At 41.2% G+C, this 27961-nt stretch overlaps 1 protein-coding gene across 2 annotated transcripts; it reads left to right on the forward strand.

Moving 5' to 3' along the window:
- Positions 1–415: 415 nt before the first annotated feature.
- SRSF4 (serine and arginine rich splicing factor 4) lies at positions 416–27786 on the forward strand. 2 transcript variants are annotated; one of them, XM_036255875.1, is made up of 8 exons: positions 626–687; positions 11918–12128; positions 13073–13210; positions 18591–18733; positions 19612–19724; positions 21344–21558; positions 25972–26061; positions 26321–27786. In XM_036255875.1, exons 2-8 carry the CDS (start codon positions 11977–11979, stop codon positions 27159–27161), a joined length of 1692 nt encoding a protein of 563 aa, XP_036111768.1. In that variant the 5' UTR covers positions 626–687; positions 11918–11976; the 3' UTR covers positions 27162–27786. The 2 variants fall into 2 exon arrangements, with proteins under 2 accessions (XP_036111769.1, XP_036111768.1); XM_036255876.1 differs by lacking the exons at positions 11918–12128; positions 13073–13210 and having other exon boundaries at positions 416–687; positions 26321–27718.
- The last annotated feature ends 175 nt before the right edge of the window (positions 27787–27961 follow it).

Below are 27961 nucleotides of genomic sequence, written 5' to 3' on the forward strand. Positions count from 1 at the left end.
AAACGAGTCTCAGGCTCAGAAATGGCGCGTAGCGAGCCCAAGGTCACAGATATGTAGCCAGCGAGAAGCCAGCTTTAATCCAGGGCTCCGGCTCTAAACTCACAAGCACGCACGCTGCCGAGGCGCGCGAGGAAGCGCCGGCACTTCCGCCGGAGGGGCAAAGCTAGCGGCTGCGGAAGGCGGTGCAGGCCTCGCCACGCCAAGCTCGCGAGAGGACGCGCCGGGGGAGCGAAAGGCCCCGCACCGCCTGAGCCGCCTGTCGGTCACCTGGCCCCGCCTCGCGCCAGCGCAACCCCTGGCAAGCCCCGCCTCCAACCCAGGCTGGGCGGGAAGCGAACGCGCACTCCCTCCCGTTTCCCCCCAGCCCGCGGGGAGGGCGGGGGAGGCGGGAAGCGCGCGCTCGAGAACTGCGTGCTCGCGTACGTCGCCGGGGTTCGGCTGCGTCGGTCTCGCCGCCCGCCCGTTGCTGCCGTCGCCGCTGCTGCCGTCGCCGCCGTCGCCGCCGTCGCCGTGCTCTTGCTTTGCCGGCCGCCGCCTAAGGGGGCTGGGGCCGGGCCAAGCTGCCGCCGCCGTTGCCGGGATGCCGCGGGTGTACATCGGCCGCCTGAGCTACCAGGCCCGGGAGCGCGATGTGGAGCGCTTCTTTAAGGGCTATGGGAAGATTCTGGAGGTGGATCTGAAGAACGGGTGAGGAGGGCGCAAGGTGGGGCCGTCCGGGGGGGGGGCAGGGTCCCGTCGGTGGTGGGGAGGCCGCGGGGACCGAAGAGGGACGCCTGCCCGGTGCGAAGCTGCTGCCGGCCTAGTCCGGCTCCGCCATAGTCGCGGCGCCTCGGGGCGCGGGTAGGCCCGGGTTCCCACTGCGCCTGCGCGGGTGGGGGTGGTGGAGGGAAACGGGAGCAATGGTGAGGCCAATAGTGGGACCCGGAGAAGGAAAACCCGAGTGGGATTGGGGCTCCAGGCGGGAGTGCGTAGCTTTAGGGCGCCGCGGAGGCCCGGGATTTTCCTCCCCACGTACTGGGACTAGGGCCTGGTTTTTCTCCAGCTAGAGACCGACCTTTCCCGCCCTCAGGGCTCCTGGAAATAAACAGTCTCGATTTCCTGCCTCGTTTTCACCTCTTCCCCAGTCTAATGAATCAGACGGTTACAGCGCGTCTTTCCCGGGGATGGAAGCTCTGGAGAGAGGCCTTGTTTAGACTTGCCATGTGCCACACTTTTTTGGGCGGGAGACTGCGGTTTGAGTAGTCTAGTGACAGTTTCGAAAGTATCGTCTTGCCGTGCTGAAAGCCCTCACCGTTCCTTTTACAAGGGTAAATTAACGTCTTAACTCGTTATCTTTAAGACTGTACAGTTTCCAGGCTGTGGTTTCCGTTCTCCAGCTTGCCAAAACATTGCTTTGTCGTTGTAGCATTCGTTGGAGAATAGTGTCCACCCTGGCTAGTGTGTGCGTCAACTAGCTAACGTAGACGCGGACCCACAGCTCGAAATTGCTTACTGCCTCCCTGGGTATAGGGCCTGTTATTGTATTCCTAATCTCCTTTGGCAGAGCAGGGCCCGCAGGGGCTGTGTGTTTCAGGGAAAACAGTTTAGGACTTCAAAGGCATGGATATAAGAATTAAAAGGAGTAAGGGGAACAGTTTAGGATACTGAACCTTGGGTGTTAGAGACACTCTTGGCCCCCCCCCCCTTTTTTTAAGTCCTGCTTTGCAACAGGTCTAATGTGGCTACAGTTACTCACCAGTGTAACTGACACTTGAGAAGCAATGGAAGATATCTAAATATAAGTTGCATATTTGAGAAAAATCTGTAGCTACCATATACTCAAATTTTTGTCTGGGTTTTAAAAAGTTATTTCAAATTGATTGTTAGGAAGAACACCTTACTAAGGAAAAAGTCCTCAATAAATTGTTTAGTGTGAATACTGACTTAGAGTGAAAGACAGGAAAAGAATCATTTTGTACAATAGAGCTTTCATTTCTTAAGGGTTTTACTAGACAAAGTGGAGGGGTTTGTTATTGTGAGACATATATGCCTGAGATTTAAGTTAAAATTCCCAGTTTTCTTCAGAGCCCAAATAAGTTGACAGAATAGCTACATTTTATGGGGAAAGCATGGGTTTTGAAGCTAGACAGACCTGGGTCAAATCTTGGCTTCACCACTTACAATCTGTGGGCAAGTTACTTCTCGAGTCCTAAATTTCTTCATCCAGGAAGATTAGAGATAATAATTGTAAAGCATTTGGCTCATAGCTGTAAGTGGTAGATGTAATTACAGGGATTTGACTGTGATCTTTAGGAGACATCTTGGCTTGAAGCGTATTTGGTGAGGTCTGTTTTCTAAGTTACTCAAGTGGCAGCAGGAAATGATGTTGACGTTAATGGGAAAACTGGTTAATTGAACAAATATGTTGATAACCCACCAATAGGATGCCTGCGAGTGTGCTAAAAGAATTGGGGAGGAGGTAGAAAATAATTCTATTATTGGATAAATTAAATGTTTATAGTTATAAAATATATACTTTGAGTTAAGAAATACTTGCTCACTTTAAATTCAGACATGTAAAACTTGGAATGGTTTGTTTGAAATGGGCGTTAAAGAATGGATTGAGCCCTGGCCGGTTTGGCTCAGCGGTTGAAGCATCGGCCTGCGGTACAGAGAGACCCGGGTTCGGTTCCCACTAAGGACATGTACCTCGGTTGCAGTTTGTCCCTGGTCCTGGTTGGTCGTGTAGGTAGCAGCCACTCGATGTGTCCCTTCACATCGATGTTTCTCTCTCTCTCTCTCTCTCTCTTCCTCTCTCTCCCTCCCGCTCTATCTGAACAAAAAATGGAAAAATGCCCTCAGGTGAGGATAAAAAAAATAAAAAAAAAGAATAGATTGACTGGAGCTTGAAATGAAGAGAAGTGTCTGGGAATAGTGTTATGTCATAACGGGTAATAAGGAGGTGGTCCAGTAAGGAATAATTTTGAGAAGTAATAAACAATCTAGTTTGAATCGAGTCCATGAAGGATCTAGAAATTTAACAACAAAAACCAGAAGCAACAATCATAAGATATTACACTAAAAATTCAAAATTATATATTAGGAATTCAAAGGAAATGTTGGGATAAGAGGAAGAACAAATTCTTCCAGGATCCTAAATATCTAGGTCTTTTTGGGGGGACTGTATGTTCTTACAGTAGTTCTGCTGCTAGACCATGATAGGCATGAAAATCTGTGATTGAAAGTCAAGGTTAAAATGAGGAGTAGGAAGTTGTTTCAGGGATTTGACGACAGGTGTGACAGTCACCAAGCAGCAGGCATACCTCCTGGCAGCATTGAGGAGTCATTACAGAGGAAAATGACTGAGCCAAGGACCAGTGGTATAGGTTTATTTTAAGCAAGAATTGTCTGCCCAAGATGGCAGAAGTGCAGAGAGGAGTTTGAAAGGAAGGAGTAGGGACAAAAGGAAAAGATGGCATAATATAGCAACGTGTAATCTGATAGTCCTGGAAACTAAGGACAGTAGATCTCCCTGAGAAGTGTTTCTGAACATGTCTGGATTGTAATTATTAGTCATTGAAACTCAAAAGCAGATTTTAAATGGATGGGTGCTTTTAAGAATTGCCGAAGAGTTCAAAATTTATAGAAGGGAGATAGATCAGTAGACAGACAGATAAATTAAGCTGAATGGTTGTGGGTCAAGTTCAGAATTCATTACATAAGCATAAAGTACTGCTATAATAGAAAGTTGACCAAATGAGGAAACAAATGAGCTCTCCAAGTGAGATTTTAGTGTCCAGGAGAGGCTTTTATGGGCCCTCTTGGGATTTGGAGAAGAGATGTGTTATGCCATAGTTCATTGCACCAGGCCATCCTGGTCTACACTGCCTTTGTTTTAGAGAACTCTTAGGAGGATGGTTCAGTTGAGGACCACAAACATGACGTAGATCTCTGAGGACCAAAAAGATCACTCCAAATACCTTTAGGTGGATCCTACATTCATGCCTGCTACACTAACTCCAGCAAGTCACCATAGGGGGTCAAGGAAGCAACAGTATTAGCGGCACCTGTTTATAGCCTTCCAATTTCATAGTAACTTCTGCTGCCTTTAATTATTTGTGAATTCTATGGGCTTTCTTTTTTATTAATAAAATCACTGTCTCCATGTAATATGTAAAAGGTATTTTGATCAAGTAGTTTCTGTTGCCACAAAATCTTGTGGTTTTAGTCATAGATCCTTATATCTTAATTTTTCCATATTTTAGTTAATGAATAGGATATAAAACTTAAATACATCCTAAGATATTTTACTTTCCTAGTAGCTGGACAGGTAAACCCCTAAATCATTTGAGGTGGTGGGTTTTTGTGGTGTTGTTTATGTTGTGTTTGTTTGTTTTAGTTTGTTAAAGGCGTGAATTAAAATTCTCTAAGGAGCTTGGCTGTAAATTTCAGAACTTGTGTTTCATATTACAGTGAAACTGTGCATAGCCAGAATTTTTAGGGGATGTCCTGGTCTGTTTAATTGGATTTTCACAGTATCTAAGTAGTCCCAGAAAGTTTTTTTTTTCACCCTTGTTAAAAATTCCTTCAGCCTTGGCTGGTTTGGCTCAGCGATTAGAGCATCAGCCTGCGGTCCGGAGAGACCCAGGTTCAGTTCCCGCTAAGGGCATGTACCACGGTTGCAGTTTGTCCCCGGCCCTGGTTGGGTCTTATGGGTGGCAGCCACTCGATGTGTCCCTTTCACTGTCCCTTTCACGTCGATGTTTCTCTCTCTCGCTCTTTCTCTCTCTCTCCCCTTCTCCCTCTCCCTCTCCCTCCCTCCCTCCCTTCCTCCCTCTCTCCCTCTCTCCTTCCCACTCTGTCTGAACAAAATATAGAGAAAAAATGTCCTCGGGTAAGGATTAAAAAAAATTTTTTTTGCCCTGGCCGGTTTGGCTCAGCGGTTAGAGCATCGGCCTGCGGTCCAGAGAGACCTGGGTTCGTGTCCCGCTAAGGGCACATACCTCGGTTGCGGTTTGTCCCCGGCCCTGGTTGGTCGTGCAGGTGGCAGCCACTCGATGTGTCCCTTCACATCGATGTTTCTCTCTCTGTTCCTCTCTCTCCCTCCCGCTCTACCTGAACAAAAAATGGAAAAATGTCCTCGGGTGCGGATAAAAAAAAAAAAAAAAAAAATTTTTTTTTCTTCAAGTAGAAGGTACCTTATTTAATTTTTTTAAATATGTTAAGATTTTTTCAAGTTGAGTCCTTGTTCTTTTTGTCTCTGATCACTGTAGACATTGTTAGGACTCAGATACTAAGATGAATCTCCACCAACCTCAGAACCTACACAGAGATCTGATCTTTTGACTGAATTGATGGGAGCTTGTTTTTCCCCATCTTTTAAAGAGATGATAAAGGAAATATAATTAGTTTAATATTCCAGGTTATTCGTTTCTGATTAATTAACTGTTTAGTTTATTAATTATGTGAGAGATTACTTTTACCACTCACCAAAAAGCAGATAAATGTTTTATTTTTTATGGTAATTCTACAGTTAATGGGTGACAGGAATGAAAAGAAAAACACTCTCCCTTTAAGAACCCCACCATCTTTTTGTTCTTGGGCAGTTCTGCCCTCAAAAATAATGGTCATATTTGAGCCCACACAGTTTCCGGTTTTGAATCTTGTGTTAAGAAAAGTAAGGTGTTTGGTTCTGGATTGTTATAATTGTCTAAGAAGAGATTAAAACACAGCTTTCTTTAAAGGAGTTTTTGAATAACTGTTTATACATAGTTAAAGTTAACATTTCAAAATAGCACGTATTTATTTCTGATTATAAAAATTTTACCTGTTGCTCTGGCCGGTTTGGCTCAGTGGTTAGAGCGTTGGCCTGCGGTCTGGAGAGACCCGGGTTTGGTTCCTGCTAAGGGCATGTACCTTGGTTGCAGTTTGTCCCCGGCCCTGGTTGGGTCGTGCTGGTTGGGTCGTGCGGGTGGCAGCCACTCGATCTGTCCCTTTCATGTCAATGTTTCTCTCTCTCTCTCTCTCTCTCTCTCTCTCTCTCTCTCTCTCTCCCCCCTCCCACTCTATCTGAACAAAAAATGGAAAAATGTCCTCGGGTGAGGATTAAAAAAAAAATTTTACCTGTTTATTTTGAATTTTTTTTAAAATATAGAGGTTAAAAAAAATCATTCAAAGATGAGACTGCATTTTTTAGACTTTTGCCTTCTTTCTCTTACTTCTTATTCCTTCTCTCCCTACCCCCCCCCCTTTTTTTTAACATACTTGGGATAATACTATACATTCTGTTTTGTAACCTTTCTGTTTTTAACAGACTGATGTTCCTTTTCCTTTGTCATTAAGTTTCCTCTTATAACCTAATTATTAATAACTACATAGTATTCCTGCGTATAAATGCTATTTGATGTACATAATTTAAATCCTGTTGCAAAACATTTAGATTTTCTTTGGTTTTTCACTGTTTTATACATATATAACACTGAAGTGAATATCCTTTAGTAAATCTTTGCACACATTTCTAATTATTGCCTCAGGGAAGCTTCCTGAAAATGGACTTTTGGAGTCAAAATATATACAGATTTTTAAGGCTTTTGCTAGCTATTGATTTCCATTACTGTCCCAACAAGTAGTATTTATATTTTCACCTGCCATGTTTAAGAGTTCTTATTTTTCTGAACTCTCAACTATCCTTTATTATAATTTGTTTGCTTGTTTATTAATCTTCACCCAAAGATGTTTTCCCATTAGATTTTAGATGGGGGATACGTCGATTGGTTGCCTTCCGCATGACCCCGACCAGTGCCAGGGACCAAACCTATGTACCAAAGCTCTAACTGCTGAGCCAAACAGGCCAGGGATGTTACTTTTTTTTTTTTTTTTTTTAAGTACATTTTTACTGATTTTTTTTTTAGAGAGAAAGGGAGAGAGAGAAACATTGATGTAAGAAAGAAACATCCGTCGGCTGCCTCCTGCACACCCCCTACTAGGGATGAAGCCTTCAACCCAGGCACATGCCCTGACCAGGAATCGAACCAGGACCTCTCAGTCCATAGGACAATGCTCCATCCACTGAGCCACACCAGCCAGGCAAATACTACAATTTTTTAAAATTATAATGTTTAAAATTAATTATGTATGAGGAAGTTATCTTGAAGCCTTTAAGGCTCGTCCATTTAGCCTACCCAGTATAACAAGTTCAATAACTTCTTTAAAAAAAACAACTTTGACTGATTAGAAAATAAATGTAGGTTCATGGTAGATAATTTAGACAATACCAAAAGCACAAAATAGAAAAGAAGTATTATTAAGAATCCTTTTAACATAAGCATGATCTTCTGTGCAATTTTAGGTCCCACTTTTTCTACTTAGTTTATCTCATGTATTTTTTCTGTTACATTAAAATCTTCCTCATACACATCATTTTAATGGCTGCATAAAATCCATGGCTGTATCATGATTTACCCAACCATTTACTTCTAGGTTGTCTTTAAATTCTTGCTGTTAAAAATAACCCTGTGGTGGATATCACATGCGTAAAACTTGGTTTGCATCTTTAATCATTTCTTAGGACAGATACTATGAAGTAAAATTCGTGTGTCGCAGCAGAAATAAACATTTTTAAGTCTGTTGATGCATATAGTCAAATAACTTTCCATCCTGGCAGCCTCGCCATCATTGAGCATCCATGTTTAAAATATTTGTTGATTGAACAGGTGAAACGGTTTCATGTATTTTAACCAACTGTTTCTTAAGCAAACAAGATATAATGAGAAATAGGACTATGGGTTAAATGGCAGTCTATAGTTGTTGTTTTTTATTTATTTAAAAAATTTTTCTTTATTAATTTTAGAGGGGGAGGAAGGGAGAGGGAGAGAGAGAACATCGACTTGCCACCTCCTTCATGCCCCCCACTGGGAAGCAGGCCCACAACCTGGGCATGTGCCTTCACCAGGAATTGAACCAGCGACCTCCTGGTGCATGGGTTGACACTCAACCACTGAGCCGTGCTGGCTGGGCTTTAGTTGTTTTATTAATAGTATGATCAATATAAATGTGACCAAGTTGTGTTTGTACTAAAGTCTCTTGTTGAAGTCAACCTACCTTCAAAAAACTTTATTAATAAGTAAGTTACTTTATTTTTTCCAAGACATGGGTAATTTTTTAAATTTGTCATTTTGATAAATCAGTGCTGGGAAACAACACAATACTGCGGTTTTGACCAAATGTTACTAACATACATTGCCCTGGCTCACACTCCACTCCTTGGTCCTAGTTTCCCAGTTTGTGATCTGAATGAACATTATCTTTATTTACCCAAGTCATTTTAAACCCCTATTCCTCAGTTTAATATCTTGCTCCTCGCTTCCTCATTAAGGTAGCATATGAATAAAAGGACCATGTGAAGTATTCATCCCTTAAAAGACAGGCACATGCCCTGGTCGGTGTGCTCAGTGATTAGAGCATGGCACCAAAGGGTCATGGGTTATATTTCTGGTCCAAGGCACGTATCTGGGTTGCAGGTACGATTCTAGCCAGGTACGTGCAGGAGGCAAGCATTCTGTTTCACTCTCTGTTTCTCTCTCCCTCTCCCTCCCTCCCTCCCTTCCTCCCTCCCTCCCTCCCATGCTCTAAAAATCAATGGGGGCAAAAAATCCTCCAGTGAGCCCTGGTCGGCTTGGCTCAGCGGTTAGTGCGTCCACCTGCGGTCCAGAGAGACCCGGGTTCGGTTCCCGCTAAGGGCATGTACCTCGGTTGCAGTTTGTCCCCGGCCCTGGTTGGTCGTGCGGGTGGCAGCCACTCGATGTGTCCCTTCACATCGATGTTTCTCTCTCTCTTCCTCTCTCTCCCTCCCACTCTATCTGTACAAAAAATGGAAAAATGTCCTCAGGTGAGGATAAAAAAAAGAAAAAAAAAAAAAAAATCCTCCAGTGAGGATTTAAAAAAAAAAAATAGGCACAGGATGTAAACTAGATACAATATATTTTGAGTTACCAGTATTTTGGGGTGCTTCCAAATAACCTAAATAGAAATTTGTACTTTGAACTCCTCAGAAAAAAGGTTCTTCAAACATCTGATAATTCTATTGAGGTAGTATTATTTAGAAATTTGTAAGCTAACACGAATTTTAAAACCAGAATATATTGACAGTGTGCATTTGTATGATTTATTTTTAACTGAGTATGTCAAAGCACTTTACAAACAAGTATTGTCTCTAGTTTGTACTGATGGGGAGAATGAGGCACAGGGAGGTTAAGTGACTGGCCTTTGGTTACAGAATGAGTTATTGACAATTCTGGAAACTGAAGATCTTCCTTATTCACATACCAGATATAGCATGGCAGTGTCAGTCAAAGTTTCTCTCATGCTGTTCCTTTCCAGATGGTTCCGTCCTGTCTTTTGAGACTTGTCTCCAAGGGTGAGAAGGTGGTTCAGGTTCCACAACTCGTTCAGTCTTTAGTCTCTTGGCAGAAGCTTCCAACAAGCTGACAAGTTACTGCCAAAAAGTATGACAAGTGGTACTTTTTATGACATTGGCCCTGGACAGAGACTGCTAGTGATTCTCTACCTCAGGCTACTTGTTGAAGAGTTATACAGTAGTATCAGCTTTGTTTTCGCCAACCTGGGTAGGATTGTGTGAGTAAATGAGTAAATGACATCTGTTCTGGTAGCATTGCTAGGGCTGTCTGGTCTTGGAGTATCCTGAAGGTGAGGGATAAAATTTGCATGCCCATATTTGAGGAAATGTTCTACATGACCTTTACTTTGCATTGAGATGAAAGTCTAGAGGTCTCTGTGCAAATGATATTGAGATGCACTTGAAAGATACTTGTTATCTCTCCGTTGAGTCCCTCAACAATGTCTTTAGCCCTGGGTGCCAGAATGAGGTGAGGGGGGGGCTTCCTAAACCACCTTTAAGACCTAGAAAAAGTGGGGAGACTGAAAGGAGGGAGGTTTACATTCAACCTTCAGGAACAGAAGAATCAAGCAGGAGTCTCAGGCAAGGGAGTCAGGACCCACAGATCAGAAGCACTGATTTAGAGAAACATTATTTCATGTGCATGAAATGAAGCTATCCATTAATGTTAAAATAATTTTATTAAAATATTAAATAGCTAACTTCGGTGGAAGGGTATCCCCAAGAAATAGCATAGGGAATGTCATCTTTAACGAAAAGTAAAAATGACAAAGCAACTGACTGTAGCCTAGGGATTGTGGGGCAGTTATGAGGAGCATGAAAACAGCCAAGATGGTCCCAGAGGCATAACCTGCAAGAGGCTTCAACACCTGTCACCCACTCATAGTGTCTTTTGGAAGTAGGAACTAATTTTCTTTGTGTCTTTGGTGTGGAATCTCAGGTAGTGCTGTCTGCTGAGTGTAAACCTTTATTTCATTAAGTACAAGTAACAGACAATAATTCTATTTTACGTCCCAAGAGCTTTATATTAAATTGATTATATGACTTTCATCTCTTGAGTTTTTAAAGAATTGTTTATAATTGTGATTGAGTCTTCATGAACTTTAGTGTGTCAGCAGGGAATAAGTTGACTTTCTTTTCTTGTGAGACCTTTTAATTTCATTTTACCCTTAATGTTGATAAGTGTCTGAAAATTAAATGGACACATGTGATTGTGTTTGCCTCCTGCCATTCCTTTAACCTTCCTTTAAGGAAAGCAGCTATGTTGACTTCAAAATGTCAAAATAATAACATTTAGTTATGACGGGAGGTTCTGGTTGTGATCATTTGATCTACGAACTATTTGCAGGTGTGTTGCTTTCTGAGATTTGTCCCGTTTTGTATAGTGGACTATAACCTAGCGAAAGTGAAATAGCTTAGCAACCTTATTTAATTTTTTAAAACAGTTTTGGATAGTTGAAACAAGTTGATACATAGGACAGTTATAAAATGTAAAACTAAGCTTTATATTGATACTTAATTCCTTTCTACCTCCTATTCTGAAGGAACTATGTCTTATTGAGTAGTTTTAGGGTAATGATTATTTCTCTTCTACTTTTCTCACCCCAGTATGTGAATATTCCTTTAGAATAATCATTCTTTATGGTTTTTTACCTTTCTCTGTTTTCCTAGACTGGTGTTAAAATTTTGATAGTTAGTTTATAGGTTTGGTTCTATTAGTAACCTAGAGAATAATTATTCACTACTTTTACTAGTATTAGCACACATCAGATGCAGAAATGGTATTTCTTGCCATTTAATTTTTCTCATAAGATACTAATATTCATGTGGGCGTTTGTCACCCACAGCATATAATTTGATGAAACTGATGTTCCGTGTTCCTAGAGCTTATATTTCTCAAATTGTGTTTGCTCTTGTGGACCACTTCTTTCTCGTGGTATATAGGAGGCAGTGGAACATGGTGATGAAGTGTTTATTTTAGGTTAGGACCAGGGTTTGAAGAATCCCAGGTGTTGGGTAGCTTTGTAAGTTACTTGACTGCTCTAAGTCTTACTTTCTTCTTTATGCGAGATTACAGTAAGTGTGACAGTTGTTACAAAGGAATTTGGAGAAGGAAATCCTAATGGACTGTAGTAGTCATGTTAATAGTAGTTTGAAATTAAATTAGATTTTAAATGCTTATCTGCAAAGTACTTTTCTGGTTGCTTTAATTCTTGTATTGGAGGTCTGTAAACCTTACCGTATTCTTTGCTTTCTGGTCCGTTTTTCCCCATTATCCATGCTTCTATTTATATTTTTTGGTCCCAGTCATCAGTTCTTACAAAAGTAATTAAATGCATTCTTAAGTACATAATAGTGTCAATATTCACTTACATCCACCACCTCAAGGCCCAACTCGCTATCGTCTCTATGCTGGTCTAATTTTTGCTGAGCCTAAAACCAAAGACAGATTCTGGGGGTTGATATGGGACCTCCAGAATGGGGATTGCACAGAATAATCTTATTTTTCCTCTATTCTTCTAGTCTGTTATGTTCTGAACCCACACATGTTTTCGGAAGGACCAGATGGCTGACACTGGCTAATGGGAACCAAAAGACGAGTGAAAGTAACCTGGTTGTCACATACCCCGAGCTTAGAGGTGTTTCACCCTGCCCCAAGATACATTGATTGTTTTTCTCTGGAGACTTTACCCCAGCGTGTCAAAAAGCTTCGATACAGCCTGGCTTATCTGAGGTTAGATTGTTAAGTCAAGCGGCAGCATTTGTTTAATGAAAAGGATTATATTCAGGACTGTGGGAGAGAAGCATCTGCCTTTACAAAGGCAGTGCAACCTTGTTGTTAAGAGCTTGGGTTTTAGAATTAGATGGATCTGGGTTCAAATTTAGCTATACCACTTATGAGCTCCTTGACAACGAGCAAGTTGCTTAGCCTCTCCAAACCTCTTTCTTGCCATTTGTAAAATGGGAATAATAATAGTAATAGTAGCAGTGTACTCTGCACCTGTGATATAAGGAATGAATGAAACATGAATAATTATTTATTGTGTGCCAGTCACTATGCTAAATATTAACCTTTGTTGTTGTTATTAAAGAGCTCAGAACAATACGAGAGGATAAGCACAAAGGAAAAAAGAACAGGCTTGAATGGCCACAAAAACATTCTTAAACAAAACTGAATAGAAGTGTTAAAGCTTTGAAGAAAGTGCTAAAATAATTGGAATCAGTCAGATTTCTGAGACTTAATGAGAGGAGTATGTGGAAGAGATTGATATGATTCACCTTGTGTAATCAAGGCATTCCAGGTGTAGAGAGTGGCATAAACCGAAATTCAGGAGTCATTATAGACCTCTGAGCAAAAAAAAAAAAGATAAAGTAGCTAACTTTCCCTGCTACGTGTAAAAGAGACAAGCTGGCTCAGTAAAAATAGCCATATCTTAGAATTAAGTAAGTTGATCAAACAGAAGAGACAGTCCTGACGGCCTAACAGAATGAGAAAATTGTAGAACTAAGCAATAGACTGAATGAGCAACCAGCTAGGAATAGTCAAAGGTTATTATAAGGTACTTGGAAGTGAATTAGATGATCGGGGATCCAGAAGAGAGAAATCATGAGGTAGGTTTTCTTCTTTGAAGGTGGGGAAAGATCAAGTGCAGACTGAGCTGTGGCCAACGTTTGCAGACCAGGAATCCACACTAGCTCTAATCAGAGAGCTCTTGGTGTGCAGGAACTGCCAGTTTGCCGACGTGAAAAGAGCCCCAGACTGGGTATTGGTGAGCCCTGGAGTCGCACCCCAGCTCTGCCACTCAGTGAGCACGGGTAAGTCATCCACCTTCTTCAGGTGGCCTTGATGGCCCTCCCTCCTCTGAGGCTAAAGAAGGGGAAGGTCAGAATGCCCAGAGAAGCCTCCTTCCTGTCTCAGATTAGGAAAGGATCTCAGGAACCTACTTCATGTAGTAGGAACTCCTAGTTGTGGGTTATAAACAACCTCTGTTACCAGAAAAGTTGAATTGCACTCATAATCAGTGACCCAAAGAAGTGACTGTGACACTGGTTTCTTCTACTTTGAGGACCTGACCACTGCTCCCCTGGAATGTAGCAGACTGGCTATTACAGTTGTCACTAGCAAGCTTTTCTCCAAGTTGGCTTCACCTAAGCACTAGAGTTGGTTGCAGAAGAGTCCAAGCACTTTATGCAGACAGCAAGAATTGCTGGTTTTTCTTTTTCTATTATTACTCTCCTGTCAATGTGTCCTAACTTTTTTCACCTCAAACACCAAGTTGACTGAAGCATAGGTCCAACACTGAGTTCTTCCAAAGAAAGCTGTTTGATTCCTGTTCACTAAATGCCATTTCTTTCAGGGTAGATTTAAGGGCTCTGCCCTTAATGTACAGTGCTATTGACCCTAGTTTGAGGGTTCAAGCCAACCCATGGGTTAACTTCAACAGATGAAAATTTTTCCTTGGCTACAGCAACATCCCTAATCCTGACCAGCCATGGAGAGGTTCGGTTCTTACAAGGAAAATGAGTGAATGTGGGAATGGCTCACCACATTGGGAAAACAAAACTCACATCCTGCTGATGGTTGGCTGAGGACTGTCATGTCCACATACAAAGAAAAGCATGTGGCACAATTTTAGGACAAAGGTGAGCAGAGATCCACTGTGGAAAGGGGCAAATTTTTCTTATAGAGAGAACATCCAAGGCATGCCCCTCGAGCAGTGTTGGTGGGTGATCTCAGGCACACGCATGGAGGCTTGCTTTCCCTTGCTCCCCATATCCACTCCCCTATCACTTAGCTGGTATCAAGCACCCTCTTTATCAATCCCTGCCCAGTTAGTTACTGATCATCGTATCTCAAGGGCAAGTCATGCTCATCATTTTTCAGACAGGACTTTCTCCACTCTCCCTCTTCAGAGATGATGTTTGGAAGGTAGAGATGACCCTAAGCTATTCCAGAAGGGGTGAGATAAACTCCACATTCTCTTCAGTGGAACATACAGAGTGGTGTTTGGAACCATTGGTATAGGTTATGAGGATCAGAGGAAGCCTATTTAGCAGTAAAACTAGCCCAGATGACAATTCTTCTTTAGTGAATTCTTCTAAAATTGAAGTCTTGGAGTACATTAGTTTGAGAAACATGTCATTCCAGTTCTAGCATTTTAGCATTCTCACTGAGAGCCTGAACAGTACATTAGGTGTAGAATGAGGACAACCTTAGCATTGTCAATGGTGGAAGAATGGAAAAGTTTAGAACAGCTCACATCATTCAGTGTGGCTTTTGTTTGTGGTGTCCAGATATCAGTCTGTGCTTAGTATGAATTATGGCGCCCACATTTTTTTAGGGAAAAAATAACAGGAACTCCCCTCCCATCATTTTTTGACTCGGTTTGTCAGAATAAAACATGACCCCGAGGAAGAGTTTTGGAAAAGGCAATAGCAGAGAGATGCTGAAGAAAGGAGTTTTTCTTTTAATTGTTAACTAGAGTCCGTTTAATAATTGCGCCATGCTGCTTGTTCTTTCACATTGGCATCGGGGAGAGAGGCTGAGGCATGAGATGGGAGTCCGGCAGCAGGAGGAATATTGGAGGGTTTTTGTTTTTGTTTTTCTCAACCCCTGCCATAAAAGGATTTTGAAATTTGTCTTAGATTCAGTCTCTAGAATTCCTTCTTTATACTAGAATTATTAAACGATGGTTTTTGTTTTTAATAGAGCAGAAGAGGAAGGGTGTCTGTGGCTAGAATTAAGAAATGTATCATCTGTTGGGCTGTGTTCTTGTGAAGCTTATACTCAGGTCACACCAGAGATATGTACGCAAGTGTGTATTTAATATCATTCCTTCCTTTGGCAAGGCATCCAAAAGAGAGTGCTTTGGGGGAGCAGAGATTACTTTCATGTTACTTTCTGCAAAGCACAAAGGGATATTAAGATGGATTTAGAAAGAAAGATTCTCTGATGTCAGTTACCAGGGAGCTCTTTACTTTCTTGGAGGCACTAAAATTTTAGAGACAGTTAAAATGTTTTAATAAAACTAAAATTGAGACCCATACAGTAATCTTAAAAGTATTTTAGGTAATAAAAATTTAATTTATTCTTCTCGGTCTGTCCCTCTTTGTATACCTCTGGTGCCACTTAAATTATCCCATCATTCTATCATTAAGTCAGGAGAACTGTTATCTGTCATACTTCTTGTGTTAGAAGAAACCTTAGACATATGTAGTGTAGCTCCCTCAGTTCACAGATACACTAGACCCAGAGAAATAAAACTATTTAAATGTGCATTTTCAAGTTGGTTTATAGCAGAATGAGGACTAGAACCCAGGCCAGTTCTTGCTTCTCCAGTCTCAGTAGTTACAGTGTGCCTCAGTTTCCTCATCTGTAAAACAGGGATAATAGCACCTGACTCTAGGTATTTTGAATATTAAATAAGGTAACATTGTCTAGTTTATGGAAAGTAATGTTAAGTAACATTTTATTGTTATTAGTCTTCCTGCCTTATTTGGGAACCCTTTCACTATATTGAATGAAGTAAGTCATTCTTTGAGTAAAGCAAATCTAACTAAACAGCGATGTGGTAGAGTACCCACACTGACCTGGTCTTTACTTTGCTCTTAGAACAGGAGTCCCTATCAGGTATGGTTTGTGGTTATGGGAGGATATTTGATTTAATTCTCCAAACCCACCCAACATGTCAGTGTCAGAGAGAAGTGACAGGTGCCTAATTTACCCTTGGACTGGACTTTGACATTAAAATGTTCCAAATAGATTTTGTGGCTTTTCACAGAGTAGTAGCCAAAGTTTTCCTGTGAAATAAATTTGATCTTAAGTCAGCTATTTTAATAAGTAATTTGGATAACCCACAAAAATACAGCTATTAAATGTCCCACCTGTTGGGACATTTTAGAAGTAGATATTAAGGAAGGACTGTAGGGGCCATTATCTTTTAATAACACACATGGATCCCTACAACTCAAGGAAGAACTTTATTGGCAAGATATGCCTTCCTTCAGCCTCAGCTGCAAAGAATGGTCTATCTGAGCATTAATTTTTGTTTTTAGATCATTGTGCCTCTTAACAGATTGTCCTCACTTTCCCTCAAAGGGCAGAATGAGTTCCGCATGTAAGCCTTGGAACAGAACAAGCATGCACAGGATGGTCTCTCAGTCTGGGAGAACGCATCGCCACATAGGTCTAACAATGCATCACTTGTTAACAAACGCTTGGCTTTTTATTTCAGATGACTTGCAGAGCTTTCTCTGACCCCCAGGTAGTTGTAAACCCTGACTACTTTGAACAGCTGTTTAGATGTTCCTCTTATTTCATCTTTAGGAGTCAGTGTTTTCCTTCTGACATAACATTAGATGAGTTGGGGTCATTGGTGCTGAACCACAGAGGTGTGGAGGCCATTTCATCATGCCCATGTTGAGTGTTTTCTTCCATCCCTCTCTGCCTGGCATCAGGCCCTCATATGATGCCATGAGCATTGGTGATGTGGGCAAAGCAAATCTATGATCAGTCTTGACAACTAAATTAAGGAAGGTTTATCAGGGGAGGGGCATACTTTATTATCTATTTAGAAATAAACCAAAGTAGAAGGTAGATTTGATTTTTTATTTGCGTTTCAAATTTTTTCCTCTAAAAATAATAGTGCAGCTTTTCTCATGACCTACTCTACTTTGAAAAGGAAAAGGCAGTGGCATTATATGATCTATTAGAGAGTTTTAGTGATTAAAGCACTTTTTAACATAGAAAATCAGTGATTTAGAGAGGCTTTACTTGCTCTTTCAAATATGAAATCATGTTTGAAATCATTCTTATTAAGCTGTTCAGCAATTCTAGGCCATGGAATTATGAAACCATGTTTTAAAGACTTCTTTAGCCCATAAAGGGAGCCAGGTGGCTTCTAATTGTGTTACTTTTTTTTTAAAGGGAGTTGAGATTTAGTGACTCTTACTGTTTGAATGCCATTAATAGACATTTCAGCATAAAGAATCCTCCAAAGTTATTAGCTGTGCATTGTCACCTTGAGAGACTCCTGTTGGAAAGGAACTCTTCAGTAAAGAAAGAATACAAGACTGAGTTCTCTCACTTCACATGTTGCTGAGGGTAGCAACACGTTAAAGAATCTGGAATCATTTTGGTCAGGTTGGATGGACTTGTGGCAAATCTTGTAACCTGTTTTTAGTTCCAGTATGTTTAAACACAGAGAAACACTAAGTTTGCCTATGTGCACAGCTTTATTAGAATTTAAGGACATTGTTGGTAATTTCCTTATGTGATCAGATAGGATCATTAGGGTTGTTTTGGTTTTTAGACATAGGCAGTGGTCACAAAGCTAGACTTTCCACAGCTGTGATCGACCAAACTAAAAATGTATTGATAACATAGTTTATAGGGCATTTATTTAACCTTGCTTATAATATTTTAGAAATTTTGTGTTTTTGTTTTATAAGTTTTACTCTAATAGGCATTAATAGAATTGGGTGGGGAGAGATTGTTTTCTTTCAGGTATGTGTTAAACCACCATACCGCTTTGCTGGGAAATTCCTAGCAATGGTTTGTATAGACATTTGCACAGTTGTAGATAGGTTTTAGAGAATTCTAGCCTACCTAAAACCTGATGGAAATGAATTAGGAATATATATCACAAGGAAGTGAAGAGCTCTGAATATTTGTCACTGATAATTTCTAGACTACTTACTCATTTGTGACTAATTTGTTTATAAGTAAAGGAACAGGGACTTTTTTTTTTTTTTTTTATTCTTTTTATTCTTTCACCAAGGAGATTTGAGATACTGTGATTATTTTTAAACCTGGTATGTTATTTCAAACATGATTTAACAATTAAGACACACAGTGCCTGAATGAATTTTATGTGATATTTTGATATGTTATACCAAGAATCCCTGTGGGGTCTTTGTATTTGCCACCAACTACTGGGGAGTAAAAGAAGTGGTCTCTATATTTAGCCCTTCTCCTACTAGAAAGACAGGAGTCTACCTTAAGAGGTCTCCCTATCCTCTTAGTGTCTGTTGGCACAAAGCAAAGTGGTTTCTGCTAAAGGGAAAAGAAAGTTGATTCTTAGTTTGCAAACCCCACCTAACCTTTGCTAAGCATGAACTTCATTGCTTTCTCTTTAATGTAGTGAAACTGGATGTCAGAATGGTGCCAACCAGGATTTTGTTTGCTCTCTTCTAGATATGGGTTTGTGGAGTTTGATGATCTGCGTGATGCAGATGATGCTGTTTATGAACTGAATGGCAAAGACCTTTGTGGTGAACGAGTAATTGTTGAGCATGCCCGCGGCCCCCGTCGAGATGGCAGTTACGGTTCTGGACGCAGTAAGCATTTAAAGGGCATTTGTATAAATGACATGCCTTTGTTATTAAATGTTAATTTTTGAAGTAATCAATGTTACATTGAAATGTATTGATATTTGAGCCATTTGTTTTTAAAATATGTATCTTTTAAAATGTAAAATTACAAATAAACATCTTTGATAATGTTTAATTTTAATTAATGGCATAAATTTCTTGTTTTAATACTTCATAAATATGTTTAATGATGTGTGTTTGTGTTGTTGTTTTGTTTTTCTCTGTAATGCAATTGTTTAACATAGATTTAACAAAGACCTCAATGTTTTAATTAAAAGAATCCTTTGAGGCTAAGATGACTGCCTGTTCCATTTGCTGACCTTGGGTTACCTTTCCATGCGTGGCTCTTTGAACCATTGTGGCCCTTGGCTGACCAAAAACAGGAAGCCATGTGACGACCGCAACCTTTCCCCATTAGACCTGGGTGGTGAGGATCCCAAGGGTTAGACACAGATGAGATTAAACTGAAATAGGTGCCTGAAAATCTTTTTTTTTTATATATATATAAAATAGTCACAAAAACTTTAATCACTGTGAGTAACACCAGTAACTGATATAGTAATTTGGTTACTTATTTCCAGATTGTTAATAGTTTTTAATTTATGCATGTTAATTTTAAATATTAATGAAAATATATACTTACAACTTTGTAAAGTGCATTAAATTTTCATGTTTAGTTGATTGCTTTTTTTTTTAATCTAGTTTGGATTTGAGGGTGGGGATATAGTTAAAATATATGTGCTGTTTGGGGTGGGGGTGAATGGTATATTTAAGGGAAATATGTGCTGTATCATTTTTTTCTTTTCCTCCACTGAAGTAATCTTATCTATTTGAACCTTCCAAAGGTGGATATGGTTATAGAAGAAGTGGCCGAGATAAATATGGCCCTCCTACCCGCACAGAATACAGACTCATTGTGGAAAATTTGTCAAGTCGTTGCAGCTGGCAAGACCTAAAGGTTTGGACCCTGTTAACCTTTTGGGATGAGGTTGGGCAGGAGTTAAGGTCGGGAAAGAGGTCGTTTTATGCAGGCCCAGGCATACAAAAATGCGATGGTGCTATGTGTTTGAAAGCTTTCCTAAAGCATTTAGAAATTCTCTAATTAAAGGTTCCATAGAAGTACAAACGACATCAGAATCTCGCTACTATTGTATGGTATGGGACCATCACTAATAATAATCTGTGTTATATGAGATTGTCCTCCACAGAGAATTTTGTAGAGCAGCAGTTTTCAATCTTTTTTATCTCATGGCATACATAAACCATTATTTGCCAATCTGACACACAAAAAAAACAGGTGTAATTTTTATTCATTCACACCGGACAGCTATTTTATTGCCTGTTGTCATTTTTTTATTTAGCATTGTAAAGGGAAAGAGGTCAGTGCCCCTGACTAATAGTCAGGTATTGCACATTTTTAAAATTCTTGCGACACACCAATTGAAAATAACTGTTACAGAGAGATGCTAATGTAGGTTTTTCTTTGTTTTTCAATTAAAAAGGTATGACCACCAATATTTTCTGCAACATTAGTTGTAATATGCAAGTTTATTTAGCTTCCAGTGTAGATCTTCTTTGGTAAAAATGACTGTCTGACCCATGTTTTTTCATAAGGTGTATTTGTTTTTCATGGCCTGTTTATCCTGAAAAAGTTTTAATGTCAAAAAATTAAGGTCCAGAGCTGTATTGACCATTCAGTGTAATGATCCCAGCTCATTCTTTGAGAACAATGTTAGTTTTTAATCTAAGTAGGGAGGAAAAGCTTATTGAGTAGTGCCTTTACCTGGATGGTCTTTAAGAGGAGAGAGGTAAAGGATATTCAGGGTTTCCTATCTTGTTTCTCATTTTTAGTCCGTCATTAAACAAGTTGTCTCTAGCAAAGTGAGTGAGTATATTTAGGCTTAGCAATCTTTTTAATTTTCTCCCAACAAGTTTTCAAACAATAATTTATAACAAAATGTAATAGTCCTAACTTAAATGTAGTGATATGTGCTTCTACAGCATCTATAAACAAAAAACATGCCAGTATAAAATTTAGAAAGTGATAGTTAACTTAAAATTTTTGTATTTACACATAACTTTATTTATTATTATTGTTTTGTGTTTTTTTTCATCCTTACCCGAGGATATTTTTCCATTTATCTTCAGTCTGAGAGGGTGGGAGGGAGAGAGACATCTATGTAAGAGGGACACATCTATTGGTTGCCTCTGAAACGACCCCTACCAGGGCCGGGACCAAACCACATCTGAGGTTCATCCCCTTGACCAGAATCAAACCCACGACTCTCTGGTCCACAGGCCGACGCTCTAACCGCTCGCTGAGCCAAACCAGCCAGGCACACATAACTTTATTTAAAAGAACAGTCGAATATTAATTATCTCTACCACCTACCTAATGCCTGATGTTTTAAAGAACCTCAGTAAATGCTTGGTGTGTAAATGTAATATTTTAAGAATAAATTTTATTCTGAGGAAAGCTAGCATTTCTTTCTAAAAGAAAGGGAAAAATTTTGTGATTGCGTTAGCTACTTTAACAAAACATGTCTTAACCTATTCAGTGATTTTTTTTCTCTTTAGGATTATATGCGTCAGGCAGGAGAAGTGACGTATGCAGATGCTCACAAGGGACGAAAAAATGAAGGGGTGATTGAATTTGTATCTTACTCCGATATGAAAAGAGCTTTGGAAAAGCTAGATGGAACTGAAGTCAATGGCAGAAAAATCAGATTAGTCGAAGACAAGCCTGGTTCTAGACGGCGCCGGTCCTACTCCAGGAGCCGGAGTCACTCCAGGTACTGTTTGTCTATGTGTGTTGAAGCTTGCCATAAATTAATCAGTGAATATATAAATGATCCATTTTCGTTCTCCTGTTGAATTCTCAGTAACATGATTCTATCTGGTTCAATAACCCAGAACTTCAAACCAAATATTTATTAATAAAGCTCTTGAACTCTTATGTCATGAGTACAAATAGAAGTAAAGTTCTTTCTTTGAGGCCCAAATCAGTGACCTTCTTTTCCATTTCTTGTTGGGTCTCCCAGATGCTCCAGCTACTCAAGAGTGGAGACTTTGTCTTACTCGTCAGTTGCTCTGCAAATGAGCCACGCATTTGTGAACAAGTCATATAATGTCCATACCCTCATGAAACTCAGTCTAGTGGCAAAGACAGGCACTGAGCAAATAATTACCATTGTTCCAAGCATGTCTAAGAAAACGTGCAGCGCCCTGGCCGGTTTGGCTCAGCGGTTAGAGCGCCCGCCTGCGGTCCGGAGAGACCTGGGTTCGGTTCCCGCTAAGGGCATGTACCTTGGTTGCAGTTTGTCCCCGGCCCTGGTTGGTCGTGCGGGTGGCAGCCACTCGATGTGTCCCTTTCACATCGATGTTTCCCTCTCTCTCTCTCCCTCCCACTCTGTCTGTACAAAAAATGGAAAAATGTCCTCGGGTGAGGATAAAAAATAAATAAATAAATAAATAAATAAATAAATAAATAAATAAATAAATAAATAAAAAAGAAAGCGTGCAGCACAACCACTCTGGAGAACAGGCAAAGACTTCCCTAAGGACACGTCATAGAAACAGCCCAAAAGGATAAGTTGGAGGTGGTGGGCAGACACTAGGTTCACACATTTCAGTCATGTCTCTTGATTCTCCTTTTAATGACTGATAACATCCTCCTCCCTTTTTTTGCATGCATGCATTTAGTTTTTGAAGAAATGGTTATTTGTTTTGAAGATTCCCCTATAGTTGATATTTTACTAATTGTGTCCTTGTGGTGTTTAGCACTTTTTTTTTTTATCCTCACCTGAGGACATTTTTCCATTTTTTTGTTCAGATAGAGTAGGAGGGAGAGAGACAGAGACTTCGACGTGAAATGGACACATCGAGTGGCTGCCTCCTGCACGACCCAACCAGGGCTGGGGACAAACTCCAACCGAGGTACATGCCCTTAGCAGGAACCAAACCCAGGACTCTCTGGGCCGCAGGCTGACGCTCTTAACTGCTGAACCAAACCGGCCAGGGCATTTAGCACATTTCTTTATCCTATCCCCCATATTTCCTGTAAACTCATTGTTAGAAGTGGATGCATTTACAGTCAGTTCAGGTGTGCTTCATATGTAGTGCTTTGTACTTCCTGCTGCCTCACCTATGTGATGTCTGGGTGTCCCACTTTGAATGATGCTAATTATCATTGTATTCAGGAGTTGTCAGCCTATGCCATCCATTATAAAGTTCTGCATCAGTATTCCATCTAATAGTTTTAGCATCGTTAGGTGATCATTACCTAGAGCTATTCATTGGTGGTTGCAAAATGATGACTTTCTAATTTTCTTATTCTCTGCATTTAAAAACTAATTCTATACAGGATTTCCCAAATCCATTCTTTTGTTACCCTCAAATAGAGTTTTTATAGGAAATGCAAAATAAAAGATTAATACCTTTATTCACCAACTTTCAGAACATTAAATGTGCCCTAGCAACCCCCAAAGGTGATAAGGTTGGTTGTTTAGTATCATTTTTAATGAATTCTTAGATGTTTATATATTTAATGTTTCATCTATTGCAGCCATAATTTTTTTTTTTTTTTTAATCCTCACCCGAGGACATTTTTCCATATTTTTGTTCAGATAGAGTGAGAGGGAAGGAGAGAAAGAGAGAAACATCGACATGAAAGGGGCACATTGAGTGGTTGCCACCTTACGACCCAACCAGGATCGGGGACAAGCTGCAACCAAAGTACATGCCCTTAGCGGCAACCAAACCCAGGTCTCTCTGGACCTCGGGCCGACGCTCTAACCACTGGGCAAAACTGGCCAGGGCTGCAGCCATAATTTTTTATGCTCAAATTGTTCTGTCTTTAGTCGTTGGGAGCCCTACTTTAGTATCTTTTGATCTTGTTTGGTTTTTATGTGAATATGCTTTACTAAATATTTCCCCACACTTTTTTATTGTGATCACAAACACCCAAATACCTTCCTTCTAACTTCAGTAGTCATTAGCATTTTGCCTTTTTTTTTTTTTTCACTCTGTGTGTGTATAAATACATTTATTTTGTTGTAGCGCTTAAAGGGAAGTTGTAGAATTATGACACTTTGCCCCTAAGTACTTAAGCATGTGTCTCCAAGAATGAGGATAATCACACTTGTATTTTCTTTTTTTTTTCAATCCTGACCTGAGTATGTTTTTCCATTTATCTTCAGATAGAGTAGGAGAGAGAGAGAGAGAGAGAGAAACATCGATGTGAGAGAGACTCATAGACTGGTTGCCTCCCGCACGACCCTGACCAGGGCCGGGGACAAGCCGCAACCGAGGTACGTGCCCTTGGCCAGTATCAAACCCGGTGACTCTTTGGTTCGTGGGCCAACACTCTACCGCTGAGCCAAACCGGCCAGGGCCACACTTCTATTTTCTAACCTAAGAACATTAATAGTGATTCTGTAAAGTCATCTAATGTCCAGGTCATATTCCAGTTTCCCCAGCTATTCCACGGATGTCTTCATAGCTACTGGATCCTGATCAGGATCTAGTCCAGTCGTCGTGCATTGCCAGACCTTATTAGGTCTCTTTGGTCTGAAGCAATTCTTCTACCTTCTTGCCCCTATGACATTTATTTTTCTTAATATGTTGTTTTTTTAATACTATCTCACATTTTGAATTTATTTATTTTCTCTTGGTATCGAATTTGGCCTTCATCCTCTGAAACTCCTGTAATCTGGAAGTTAGATCTAGAGAGGAGTGAACGAGATGAGGTACAGGTTCAACAAGAGTCCTTTCCTAGATGGTGGTGCCCAGAGATCTCTGAGAGTTTTCCTCCTTTTGTCATGAAGAGATGTTCTAGGCCCGTTTTCTTGTTCATTTCCTGCCCTTCACCTGGAATCAGCTGTTTCCCCCCAAGAAGCCCTGGTTGCTTTTGGTAGGAAGTGGTAAGGAGAGTCCTCGGTCTTGGCTTATTAAAAGAAATTTTTAAGCTTGGAGTGTTTTTTAAAAAGGTACTCTGGTCACAATAAGTTGAATATATTGGATAGGGAAAGAGCAAAGTGTGTGCCAGGAGGCTGCTGTGGGACCAGGGAGAGGTGGCGGTGGCTTGCTCAGGGGGCAGCAGCAGAGGTGGACAGCCTGGAGAAGAGGCTGAATCATCATATAAGGATGAGAGACCAGCCAGTGTGGCTCAGTGGTTGAGCATCAACCTGTGCACCAAGAGGTCACCGGTTCGATTTCAGGACACATGCTCAAATTGTGGGCCCAATCCCCAGTGGGGGGCATGCAGGAGGCAACCAATTGATGTTCTCTCTCATCCATCAATGTTTCTGTCTCCCTCTCCCTTCCTCTAAAAGCAATAAAGAAAAAAAAAAATAGAAAGATGTCTTAGAAATCAGCAACCTTTAAATAAATTTTTTTTAAAAAAAGGATGAGAGAGCAAAAAGTCAAGGGTTGCCCGGCTGGTGTGGTTCAGTAGCTTGAGCATTATTATCCCATGGACTGAGTGATCCCGGTTCGATTCTTGGTCAAGGTGCATGCCCGGGTTGCAGGCTCAATCCCCAGTAGGGGATGTACAAGAGGCAGCCAATCAGTCTTTCTCACATCGATGTTTATCTTTCCCTTCTTCTCTCTCTTAAAAAAGAAAATCAATAAAAACATTTTATTTTTAAAAGAGAGAGTCATGGGTTGTTACAGTTTCTGGTATGAAGGAGTGGTGAGTAACAGCAGCATCTGTGGACATAAGGACGGAACCCAACAGAGTGAGTTCAGAATTAGAGTTGTTAAGAGTTTCAGTAAGCCATCCAGGTGGAGTGTTTGTGAGCAACTAGGTCTGTGGGCCTAGAGCATAGGAAAGAGTTCATTCTCAGCTTTGTGCCTGGACAGTCAGTGCTGTACATACTTTTTATTGAAAAAATGTCTTGCCCTGGCCGGTTTGGCTCAGTTGTTAGAGCATTGGCCTGCGGTCCCGAGGGACCCGGGTTCGGTTCCCCCTCAAGGCACGTACCTCGGTTGCAGTTTGTCCCCGGCCCTGGTTGTTCATGCGGGTGGCAGCCACTCGATGTGTCCCTTTCACGTCAATGTTTCTCTTCCTCTCTCTCCCTCCCACTCTACCTGAACAAAAAATGGAAAAATGTCCTCGGGCGAGGATTAAAAAAAAAAATGTCTTTCTTAGTTGACTTTATTCCACTAGGCTTTTGTCAGCAGGTATTATTGTTTTCTCTCCGTAGGTCTCGCTCTCGTAGCAGACATTCTCGTAAGAGCAGGAGCCGCAGTGGCAGCAGCAAAAGCAGTCATTCTAAGAGTAGATCTCGGTCCAGGTAGGTCTTTCTTGGTATAAGTGGGGTAGGGGGTGAGGGCGAAACACCATACCATTTAGCACATTGGTTGTAATCATGTTACCAGTCTTATGTCGCCCCAGTTTCTCCCGATCTGGCCTGGAATCGTGGGCGTTCAGAAAGCAGTCATTGGCCATGCGTTATATTGTAGGGCAAAGCTCCACGTCCTTTGGCCTTTCCTTCTGATCATTAGCATTAGGTAAGAAGTTGCGTTTGACTTAACATCACTGTGTCTTCTCAGGTCGGGCTCCCATTCCCGGAGCAAGAGCCGCAGCCGCAGCCAGAGTCGCAGCCGGAGCAAGAAGGAGAAAAGCCGCAGCCCCAGCAAGGATGACAAGAGTCGCAGCCGTAGCCGCAGTGCGGACAAGCGCCGCAGCAAGAGTAAAGATCAAGCCGAAGAGAAGATCCAGAACAACGACAACACCAAGAAGTCCAAGAGCAGGAGTCCCAGTCGGCATAAAAGCAAGAGTAAAAGCCGAAGCAGGAGTCAAGAGAGGAGAGTGGAGGAGGAGAAGCGAGGGAGTGGGAGCAGGAGCAGGAGCAAGGAGAAGAGCCGAAGTGAGGAGAAAGGCCTCCGCAGGAGCAGGAGCAAGGGAGGCAGCAGGAGCCGCAGCAGGAGTCGAAGCAAAAGCAAGGACAAGAGGAAGGGGAGGAAGAGAAGCCGGGAGGAGAGCCGCAGCCGCAGTCGCAGCCGCAGCCGCAGCAAGAGCAAGAGGAGCAGAAAACGCAGCAGCAAGCGAGACAGCAAGTCAGGCAGTAGCAGCAGCAGTGAGAAGAAGAAGAAGGAAGGTGCTGACCGCTCCCAGTCCAGGTCACGGTCCCGCTCAGTGTCAAAGGAGCGGGAACGTGCCAAGTCCGAGTCTGGCCAGAGGGAAGGCGGAGGGGAGAGCAAGGATGCTGGCACCAATCAGGAGACCCGGTCCCGGTCGAGGTCCAATTCTAAATCAAAACCAAATCTTCCATCAGAATCACGCTCCAGATCAAAGTCCGCTTCAAAAACCCGATCTCGGTCCAAGTCTAGATCCAGGTCTGCATCCAGATCGCCTTCCCGGTCTAGATCTAGATCCCACTCAAGGTCCTAACTGGCTACGACCACAGCTGGAACTACCCGAAAAGTTTTGTACATGTTTGGTAGCCGTAGCACAAGTGATTGAAGTAGAACATAAGTCACTGCTGTACATTTTTAATTCCCCTAATGGTGTGTCTACAATTGTTAAATCTAAGTGCTTCCTCTCCATAAAGCCTGGCGCCAGGCCTTCCTGCTCGACTGAAAACAATCTTCTCTCTGAAAACCCCCTTTCCTTACGGTCCACATAGAATATCCAAAATGCCTTGACTTTCAGGCCTGGCCTTTCTTACAGGGAGCTCAGTACCTGGACGGGTCTAAGGCTGGAATGATGACATAGGTAGGTATGGTGAGTTCAACCGTTTTTGCCCTTGAATTGATGCCCTTTGATGTATGCCATTTAGTGAAAGTGCTAAGTCTTAAGTTTCCTACCACTTTGGTTTCATATTTTTGGACTTAACAAAGTTGTGAATAGCACAGTCAAGGAAAATTGATACCTGCAGTAACCCATAGGAAATAAACTATAGAGTTCCATATTCTGGTATTGTGATTATATTGTTTTATATTAAAAAAGAAAAGAATTTTTTTTAATTTTATTTTTCCCCGTCTTGCAAAGTATAGTGACCCCTGTTTCCATTAAATTTGAATAAAGACTATTTTTGCTTGACAAAATTTCATGGTGCTTGAATCAGACTTGCATTTCCTGATCTCTCTTCATACCTCTTTTCTTATAAAAAGTTCAGTGCATGATGGCTCTGGTTTCTTGAGATCATGGGTAGGGAACCAATACTATTTTCTAAAGGGTTTTTCTCACCT

The sequence above is a fragment of the Molossus molossus genome, unplaced genomic scaffold, assembly GCF_014108415.1.
Source record: "Molossus molossus isolate mMolMol1 unplaced genomic scaffold, mMolMol1.p scaffold_m16_p_12, whole genome shotgun sequence".
Classification (NCBI taxonomy): Eukaryota; Metazoa; Chordata; class Mammalia; order Chiroptera; family Molossidae; genus Molossus; species Molossus molossus.

Bases quoted from the DNA above. Each gene is read 5' to 3' on its own strand.
- SRSF4 (XM_036255875.1), top strand. From the start codon at position 11,977: ATGGGAACCAAAAGACGAGTGAAAGTAACCTGGTTGTCACATACCCCG. The intron at 12,129-13,072 runs GTTAGATTGTTA...CAACGTTTGCAG, and splicing joins TACAGCCTGGCTTATCTGAG to ACCAGGAATCCACACTAGCT. The intron at 18,734-19,611 runs GTAAGCATTTAA...AACCTTCCAAAG, and splicing joins CAGTTACGGTTCTGGACGCA to GTGGATATGGTTATAGAAGA.